We start from the raw sequence: 10,378 nt of genomic DNA, 5'->3' as shown, positions 1-10,378 counted from the left end.
CCACGTCACCTTCCAATGGAAATAGGTGCTGCTTTTTTAAATAGAACCAATACTTATATTTCCTGTCAGAGATAGGTGCCGGTTCCATATAAAATCCGACACCTTTGACATGCATCCCATCATAATTGTTGGTCGTGAGGCCCACCCTATAACCGGCACCTTTGAGGCTGTCATAGAAAGGTGTCCATTCTTAGCTAGAACCAGCAACTTTGACTCTACCACCTAGCTAGTAGCCATTGAAGGGCCCACACTTAAAAATTGGCACCTATATTTTTGTTAGAGATATGTGTCGATTCTAGTTAAAAACCAGCACCTACTATCACAATATATACCATTTTCCTGTCCCCTCAAGCTGATCGAGCGAAGAACAGAGCGGCACCTCTTGTTCTTGCTTGACCAGCTATAGGAGGAGGGAGGTTTTGCTCTATTTTTTTTGGTCTTGTTGGAGCTTGAAGCATACAAGGTTAGTTTTCATTATTATTTCTCACTCCATTTCACTCTTGCATGTTGAATTGAATCGTTTGCTACATACACATATAAAGTGCGCAACCAAAACAAATTATTTGTATTTGTTTTGTAGGGGAAATATTTTTTTATCATTTTTGTGTTCATTTAATTATATCATCCTCAGATGAGACTACATGCTAATTTTGAATTGAAGTATTGACATGAGAGTATGTATTTGACGGGACTACACGGCAAAGTACTCCACCTGGTTGGGGCGCACCCCACATGGGCCTCACTTGGGTCGGGGTTCCAGATGAAGTTACAAGCAAATAGGCCCATCATAGGTTTCGCAACACATTGTTTCTGTGATTGTGGATGACTGAGATAAAATTTGGCGATGAGACTGGATTCGTTGGAAAAAGGACTGTGAGAGCTTTTCATCAAGTACTCATGGACCAAAAATAGAGAAGGTGGACGAATTGGATTCCAGCACTTGGAGGATTTGATCATGATGTCATTTTATTGATCCATGATATGAACAACAATTATATTCATAGTAGCCATGGTCACATCAACATCTTATTGTTATTACAAGTGCGGATATTTTTAACCCATGATGAAAAAATAAAGGAAAAAGTACTCCCTCCATCCACAAAAGTTGCACATATTACTTTTGACACCAAGACCAAGGAGAACTTAAATCACCTTGGATGTTTCAAAATCAATAAGTGAATCCAAGCATGCAACCAATAAGCATTTAGATGACTCCTTGGGTTCTAATAAAACATTTAATTTATCTCTTCATTAAGTCTTGAATGCATAAAGACTACAAATAGGAACAACTTATTTGGAAAAACTCAAATATGTAATATGTGTAACTTTTGCGGATGGAGGGAATACGAATTAGCCCTCCGAACTATCGCGGTCAACCAAATTACCCCCTAAACCCAAAAACCAGACATCGTTCACCCAGAACTTTTAATAACGGACAAATTATCCCCCTCAAACCAACGTGGCGTACACATGGCAGTCCTCAGTCACTCTTCCCCTCTCTCTCTTCTCTCTCGCGGGTCAGCGGCAGGCTAGGGACACGGAGCGGTGGTAGCGGGTGACGCAGAGGCGGCAAGGAACGAGGAGGTGGCGGCGGCTATGGCCGCGGCCACGACGAGCAGCCGCCCCCTCGGCACGGGGATGGATGGCGGCGGGGGCGGGCGGAGGGTGGACGTGGACGGCGGACACGGAGACCCTCCTGCACCGGAGGGAGTTCGCCGCTCCCTCCTCTCTGTCCCGCACTGGCGCCGCCTCCACGTTCCGCGTCGCCGCTTCTTCCTCGTCCCCGGCCGCCGCCGCCTCCATCCGGGCACGCAGGGGCGGTCGGCCCGGGGATGGGCGGGGGGCGGCGGCGCACTGGGGGTGGGCGGTCAGCGCTGGGACGGACGGTGGGCGGCGGCACGCACGGCGCGCCCTTGCCTCGCCCGCTAGGGCAACTGCCGCCGTGTGCCGACCTCCCCCATCCCCTCCGCCTTTCCACCGTGCCCCTGGCTCGCCTGCCATGGCCGCCGCCATGCGCCAACCTCCCCCATCCCCTTCACCTCCCGGCTCACCGCCGTCCACGTCGCTCGCTTGCCCATCCACAGGCGCTGCCACCCACCGCCCCTCCCCTTCCCCATCGACCTCCCCCATCCCCTCCACCTCCCCGCGCGCGTTTGCCCGCCCGTCCATGAGCACCACCACACGCTCACTGCCCGTCCCCACGCCTCAATTAAGAGAGAGAAAGAGAAGAAGAGGGGAAGATGATAGGTGGGTCCCATCTTTTTTTTTTAAAAAAAAAGGTGCTGACTGGATTGCCACGCATACGCCACGTAGGACAAACCGCTCTAGATTGAGTCGAGGGGGGTAATTCGTCTACTATTAAAAGTTGAAGGTGAATAATGCATGTCTGGTTTTCGGGTTAAGGGGGGTAATTCGATCGACCGCGATAGCTAGGGGGGTAATTTGTACTTTTTCCAAAAATAAAATCCAGTTGTTGAAAAAAAAAGGTTTTATATTGTGAAATTTGCAAGATTTGGAAGGGTTATTTCTGTCGAAAGACAAATAGGCCGACCTAAACATAACTGTCGTGATTATGGAAGTGCTAATGGGCGATCGATCGCCCGGCGACAAGGGTAGCGATCGATCCCCCTTCCCCCCCTCCCTCCACCTGGTTTCCTTTTTTGGCACCGCATTACTTTCCTATTTTAGTAAATTTATGCACCTAAAGTTTATACACCTCAAGTTTACACATCTAAAGTTTATATACCTCAAGTTTACACATCTAAAGTTTAGAGACCAAAAGTTTATAAGTCAAAAGTTTATATATCCGATTCAAATTTGAATTTGAATTCAAATATTTTTTTTATATATAGTATTTCTATACATCTAAAGTTTATAGACCTGAAGTTTATAGACCCAAAGTTTATAAGTCAAAAGTTTACATACCCGATTCAAATTTGAATTTGAATTATGTCGGGATTCAAATTTGAATTTGAATTCAAATATTTTCTATATATAGTATTTTTATGCATCTAAAGTTTATACAACTAAAGTTTATAGACCCAAAGTTTATAAGTCAAAAGTTTACATACCCGATTCAAATTTGAATTGGAATTATATCCGTTCAAATTTGAATCTGAATTCAAATATTTTCTATATATAGTATTTCTATACATCTAAAGTTTATACACCTAAAGTTTATAGACCCAAAGTTTATAAGTCAAAAGTTTACATACCCGATTCAAATTTGAATTTGAATTATATCCGTTCAAATTTGAATCTGAATTCAAATATTTTCTATATATAGTATTTCTATACATCTAAAGTTTATACACCTAAAGTTTATAGACCCAAAGTTTATAAGTCAAAAATTTACATACCCGATTCAAATTTGAATTTAAATTCAAATATTAGTTTATAGACCCAAAGTTTATAGGTCAAAAGTTTACATACCCGTTTCAAATTTGAATTTGAATTCAAATATTAGTTTATAGACCTAAAGTTTATAAGTAAAAAGTTTACATACCCATTTTAAATTTAAATTTTAATTCAAATTTATATGGTGTAGTAGCAAGAGAAGAAGGGGAGGTAAAGTAGTAAGGGGGAGGTGCGGGTGATCGCTTGGGAGGGGAGGGAGCGATCACCTGTCCGTTAGGAGTACCCTGCAGACTAGTTCAGGATAAAATAGTGCAGGAGGAAAGCAAAGATAAAAAAGACGGGAGAAATACTATGCAAGGAAGATAATCAAGAAGTCGTGGGCTCGTGGCTATAGCCTTGCCGTTTACGTGAAATCAACAAGGCCAAACGGCAGAGAATACGTATCGATCGGGGTGGTGAAAAACCCAACCTCCCCCGCCGTACGCCCTCCCGAACTGATCGACGCCGGCGCCGCCAAATCTTTTCACTCCTCGAGTGCTCGATCCGCCGTGATCATCCCCGCAATTCGCCTCCATGCTCCGCGCCTCCGCCCCGCTGTCCGCTATAGCTAAGCCGCCATCCGTAAAGTCTCATTGGAAGCTTATACGTAATTCACAAAGGTATACACGTTATTCGGTATCTTCATTCGTTTTTCTCCTTTTATTTTCTTAATAATGAATAATAAATCCAGCCCTACATGGAGATGAATGTACATGGGCTCCTTTTATTTTCTTAATAATGAATAATCAATCCAGCCCTACATGTCTACATGTGAGATGAATGTACATGGGCACACATGGCCAATCATCATTTGTTGGAATCGTATGCTTTGAGTTTCAGAATTAGTGCTATGTTTTACTAGAACATGCATCTCATCAGCTGCAAATATAATGCTTCTCGTGAGGGGGAGAAACGTTTAAGCTTGGTGGCTCGGTTCAAAATTAATTGCTCCCATGACTTGGTTGCTCCGACTGATCTAGTTTTCTTTTTAAATAAAAATTATTTAATTGTGAATGAAAGTCGTTTTCACCTAGGCTATGCTCGTTAGTTTGTTAGCAAAAATAATCTGGAATGATATAAAAAATAAGCAAATCATAAAAAAATTAAATCTGATGAAAGCTCGACAAAGACCTGATCAAGCTTTTTTTTTCCCCACAATGTTGCTACTGAAGACTAATTTTCTATTTATTCAGTTTTAACTGAACTTATATTGCATTCATGGTTCAAATATCTTACAATTCTGGTTGAATTATATGTCTTCTAGTCCAGATGGTTACTACTTTATCTTTCGTCTCGTTTTGGTTCAAGAAAAGTTGTTCTGCATGTACTTTATTGAGGGGGTACGTTTTTATTCAGTACTAACTAGACAAAATTGCTTTGTTTATATATACTCCAGCACAGGAAAAAGTGTCACGAACTGTTGATAGCTGATGCATGGCAAGTTCAACTCCACAATGGCAAACGATACGAACAACACCTCCTCCTCTGTCATTGCTACTGAAACCACGAGCGCGTCACATGTAATCAAGATTGATGGATACACAGTAACTAAGGATCTGATGGAGAATGGCGAATTTGTGTCATCTATCCCGTTCAGTGTTGGGGACTTCCTCTGGAACGTCAGATACTACCCCAATGGCAACTGCTCAAAGAACGCAGACTACCTGTCGTTTTCTGTGTTTCTTGAGTCTCACTGGGCCGAGGACGTGAAGGCAAAGTTCAGCTTCAAACTGCTGGACACGAATGATAAACCGGTGCGATCGCGCAACTTCATCTCCAATACGCACAATTTCAGCAGAAGAGGTTCAAACTGGGGCTACTCCAGGTTCATCAAGAAAAGGGATTTGGAACAATCGGAGCATCTAATAGACGATTCATTTACTATCAGGTGTGATCTTACTGTCATGAAGGGCTTCTCTAGCAAAGGAAGCCACTGTAAGCCGTCTGTGGAAGTTCCTGCAGGCCGTCTGGACCTGCATTTGGGCAACCTCCTGAGTAATAAGAAGATGAATGGAAAAGACGTCACGATCTACGTTGGTAAGGAGAGATTCAGAGCACACAAATGCATACTCGCCGCTCGTTCGTCTGTCTTCAGGGCGTTGTTCTTCGGTGCCATGATTGCGGAAACCCCTAGGACCATTGAAATCGAAGATATGGAAGCTGGTGTGTTCAGATTATTGCTACATTTCATGTACAATGACTCGCTGCCAGAGACGTGGTCTCAAGATGTAATGATGGCTCAGCACCTGCTTGTCGCTGCGGATTGGTACAATGTTGGGAGGCTGAAGCTGATATGCGAGGAGAAGCTAGCAAAGCACATTGACTGCAACATGGTGGTGACCACTTTGGCTCTAGCTGAGCAGCATAGCTGCCAAGGACTCAAGGAAGCTTGCCTCGAATTCCTTGCTTCTCCAACCAATCTTGAGAGGATGATGAGAACTGATGGTTATAAGCATCTGAAAATCAGTTGCCCAATTGTTCTCAATGAACTTATTGCGAGATTGCTGCCTCCTAACATGAAAGCAGCAAGACAGATAGCTATGGATCTTCGGTAGTGTTGGTGAACTTTTATTATTATTATAGTAGTTTGCCTTGCTATTATTATTATTATTATAGTTTCATCGGTAAAGATACCTTGCCTTGAATGTTTAGGGAGAACAGAAGTAAAGTTAGAATTTATCTGATGTTGCATATAACGTCACAAAAAATAGTTCTAACGGCAATCCACGTCAGGATTAATTTTCCTGACTGATAAGCCAGTCCTAATGGTACCTCATTAGGATGCATTTTCCTTTAAGCAATTTTACGGTTCTTAAGGAGGGATCATGAGGTATCAAATTTTACACTAATATTTGGTACCTCTCATGGTACCTCATAGTACTTAGCTACCAAGAGGTACCAAATTTACAATAAAAAAAGTAGTACTTTATGGTACCTCCTCAAGTACCATAAAATTGTTTTTTTCCTTTATGTGAATAGTGTTTTTCCTAACGGTTTGTGGCTATCAGGAGTAATCCGGTTTGTAGTAGCAAGGCCAGATGCATTGGATTTGATATGCAACTCGTCAGTTTTATTTTTATACATGCAATTTATCAGGGGCGGAGCTAGTGGATAATAGGGGGTGTCCAGGAACCCGGTCAAGAAAATTTTTTAGCTATACCTCATCTATTTTCACCATATATGTACCCCTTCAATACAAACTTAAGCACCAGCATCAACTTAAACTTAATTTAAAGTAGATTAAATTAAACAAGTGGCACCACCCTCTATTTCGCTCTAGCTCCACCCCTGCAATTTATATTTTGTATGCAATCTTTACCTACTTAAAAAATTGATGTTGCTTAGGTTCCTGTCTGTCATATCTGCCCGACTGTGATTCGTGCGTTCAGTTCGTAGGCAGAGCCTGTCTCTGAAATTGCCCGGGTACGTATGGGACAGAACGCAATGGGCAAGCGTGTGCGTTCTTGAAAATGCGATGGGCTTCGGTTATGATTGATCATTTCCACCCAGAGCAGCGTGGTTCCGATCCAGCATCTATCTTATGCACCCCACGGGCATGGCCGCCCACCAGGATTTCAAATTTTGAAATTAGATTTTCTGTCGCGGGTTGGGGGGGGGGGGGGGCGAAATTTTGACTGGTTTTGAATAAAATTTGACCAAATTCACAAAAATCAAAAGTTTCGGACGAGATGTGAGCATTTCGGTTGGGGGAGGGGGGGTGAAATTACCGAAATTTCAAAAATTTCAGAAATTTCGAACCGAAATTTCAAACCCTGCCGCCCAACAACAAACTCAATGTGCGGTATCCCCTTGCTGTCAGGGCGTGGGCTCAACGCAACCAGTGGCGGGAGGGATGGCCGGAAGCATGGCGAGGAGTGGCTGCGCCATGGCGACAAGCCGGCGTGCCCGTTGTGCTGTCGATGTTCTAGGTCATCGTCGAACATCGGGCGGTCTAGCTGGGTGATGTTTCCAGGTAGCCTTAGTTCATGGCAGTGGTGGCTATCATGGCGGACACCAGCGTCAACACATTATGCACGTCATTTTCTTCTCAAAACACCAAAATGGGATCCCCACATCTAGGGACACGTGATGCTCACTCTTTCCTGTGTCGTTTCTAACTTTCCATGCCGAAGTTATATATCAATCCCATTCACAACGTCGTTATAGTTGTAGATCTGGAACTTGCTTTCTGACCAACTCAAATCTTTCTTATCTGAGTACGCCATCCAAATTCAGCTCGTTTACTGTTTCTTTGTGTTTTGTTTCCTTGTAGGGTATGCTAGATCTTCATCGGATGTAGACCTGCACTAAAAAAACGGAATGTCCTTGGTGGCCAAAAACCACCAAGGATAACATATAAACCGCCTAGGATAATTATTCCGTCGGCCGACCACCAAGAAACTACCACCAAGTCTAGAGTGCCGATGATATTTAAATTTATTGGCGGCTAACCGTAAGTAAAAATATTTATGGTGGTCGAACCACCAAGCAAATTAAGAAGATTGCCATCTTTCGAAAGCGTAAGGAAAAATAGCCTTGTCGGTTTTCCACCGCCAAGAATAACTTTAACTTGGTGGCCGCGAAACCGCTAAGAATACTAACTGTAACGTCACGCCTCTCTTACATCTAGCAGCTTTTCTAGGACATAGACTGCCCTCACAAACCAACACAAGTATTTTCTACACAATATGTCCTCACTCGCTTAACCTCAGAGTTCTTTGGAGATTAGCTTCTAGAAAAGAAGTTGCATCTTGTTACAAATATCTGAAACCAAAAATAATTATTTTTTCTTTCACAAGCTCTAGCCAATTTTTTTTTTATTAGTACAAGGCTATGAATGCACGGAGCAACAGGCTAAGGTCTTCCATGCCGCCGGCCAGCTGCGGCATGGCCTCCAGCTTCTCCTCCTCAGGCTCCTCCATGGCGTCCTCCTCCTCTGCGCGGTTCAGCCGCTCGAGCAGCATCCACCTCCTCCTGTGGCGCCCATCGGGACGGCGAGCCGGGCCCGAACCGGTGGCACCATGTTGGCGCGGACGGCACGAAGGCGGTGCCCCTTCGCCGTGATGGTGTCGCGGTGGGCGGTAATCCTGGCCTCGATGGAGCGGATCCTCGCAACGGCGGCGGCGACGGCGTGCTCCTGCACAAGGTGCCGGAACTGGATCTCCTGGCGCGCGTAGGCGGCTAGCGTGGGGCTCCCCAACCAGAGAAGCTCCTCCACGGTGTCGAGCGCCCGCGGGACGACGGAGGTTGTGGGGGGGGGGGCGGGGGGGCCGACAGCGGAAGAGGTCGATGTCGTTGAACTCGTCGATTTGGTCGAAGCACGCCTCCTCAACAATTCCGGTGGTGTGGGGATTGGAGGAGAAGAGGATGGAGTGGGGAAGAAAGGAGACGAGAGGATGGAGTGGGGAGGCAGTTGCCATTGGATGAGGAGGAAATGGACGGTTGGGATTGAGATCACGGGAGGAGGCGCGGATTGATGACATGGCATGAGGGCAGATCAGTGATTTGGCAGGATAGCGGGAATTTTCGTGGTCTGAGAGGCGGCCAACTCAAATTTTTGACCTGCAGGTGCGCGACCCTGGTAATTGGGAGTTGGGAATTTATATTGACAGTTTTGCTTGTAACCGCCAAGCAAAATACATATTTTTTTTTCTGTTAGGGAATAGCCGCCAATAAAATTTCTTTATGCTTGGTGGCAAGTTTGAACCGCCAAATTAAAGTGTAATCTTGGCGGTTGATTTCAGACCGCCAAGAAAATCGCATGGCCGCTAGGGACATTCCTTTCTTGTAGTGCTGCGGCATGACCAGATGAGCCAGGCAGCCTTATTCTTATTGTGTGTGGGGCGTGTTAGATCCGATCAAGGCCCTATTATGCATGAATGGCGTAACGAGTACGCCCCAGGATGGTGACCACGCAAATGCCATATATATTACCACCGTCACCCTTGGTCGTCCTACATGGCTGCACGTATAGCTATCACCATCATGGGCAGCAGTGAAAGCCAATGCTGATCAAGAGGAAGAACAATCTAAATAAACATGTGCATGCTTGAGATCGCACTTCCCACGATGCAAATATGCACAATCTGGTGAATCCATCAATAGTAATAAGGAATCTGATCAACAAGATTGCTCGAGTGGTGGGGAGAAGAGAGGAGAGGCCAGGGCTGGCTCAACATTTTCGAGGGCTCTAGGCGAACTTCACACTATAGGCCCTTAAGAAGTTAAGGCTATTTTTTTTAACTTGTAATATATACTCTATAAAGCACCTATACTATAGTGATATAAATAAACATTTCTAACATGGTAAATAATAAATCAAGCAGTTTGCAAGTTGCAATATAGTAATTTGTTCTCGATAAATAATATCGATAGTATGATTGACAACTTAAAACACTACACGGATCAGGTCACCTTTGACGGCTCCAAACCCTCACCATTGACGGGTTTGGGCTTGGTCACAGATTAGTGGTCACTCGTGAGGACCAGTCACCTTTGACGGGTGGAGGACCGTCACTGGTAACAGTCACCTCTGACGGACAAGAACTCTATGGCCCGTTAGAGGTAAGTGTCTCCGCTAACCCATGGCATGTTACAATCCGTCATAGGTGACTCATCTGTGACGGGTCGGAGAGTAAAAACCGTCACAGGTGACTCTCTTGTGACGGCATGTATGTGCAGAGCCGTCACAGGTGACATCATAGGTGACGGCTTTTGCAATATCAACCGTCGGTGATGAGCAACATGTAGAAAAAAGTTTCTAAAGATTGGCTAGCCTCCCATGCCCTCTAAAAAAACAGAATAGTCACATGCATTCAAACTAACATCACACATGCATTCCAAGTTGTCACCGAAAATCAACAAGAAGTTAATAGATCAAATGTTCATCAAACTAGAAGTATAAGCGCGGCGTGACCTGCAATCAGAAGGATGATTAACAGCTTAAGCAAAGCAATTGTTAAACATTTGTAGCTTCTTTTTT

The 10,378-nt window shown here is 44.5% G+C and overlaps 1 protein-coding gene across 1 annotated transcript; it reads left to right on the top strand.

Moving 5' to 3' along the window:
* Positions 1–4,850: 4,850 nt before the first annotated feature.
* LOC127762506 (BTB/POZ and MATH domain-containing protein 2-like) lies at positions 4,851–5,951 on the top strand. The gene has a single exon (XM_052287019.1). The coding sequence runs from the start codon at positions 4,851–4,853 to the stop codon at positions 5,949–5,951; it is 1,101 nt and encodes a 366-aa protein (XP_052142979.1).
* Positions 5,952–10,378: the final 4,427 nt, after the last annotated feature.

This window comes from Oryza glaberrima, chromosome 2, assembly GCF_000147395.1.
Source record: "Oryza glaberrima chromosome 2, OglaRS2, whole genome shotgun sequence".
Classification (NCBI taxonomy): Eukaryota; Viridiplantae; Streptophyta; class Magnoliopsida; order Poales; family Poaceae; genus Oryza; species Oryza glaberrima.
This window is presented reverse-complemented; position numbering and strand designations above follow the sequence as displayed.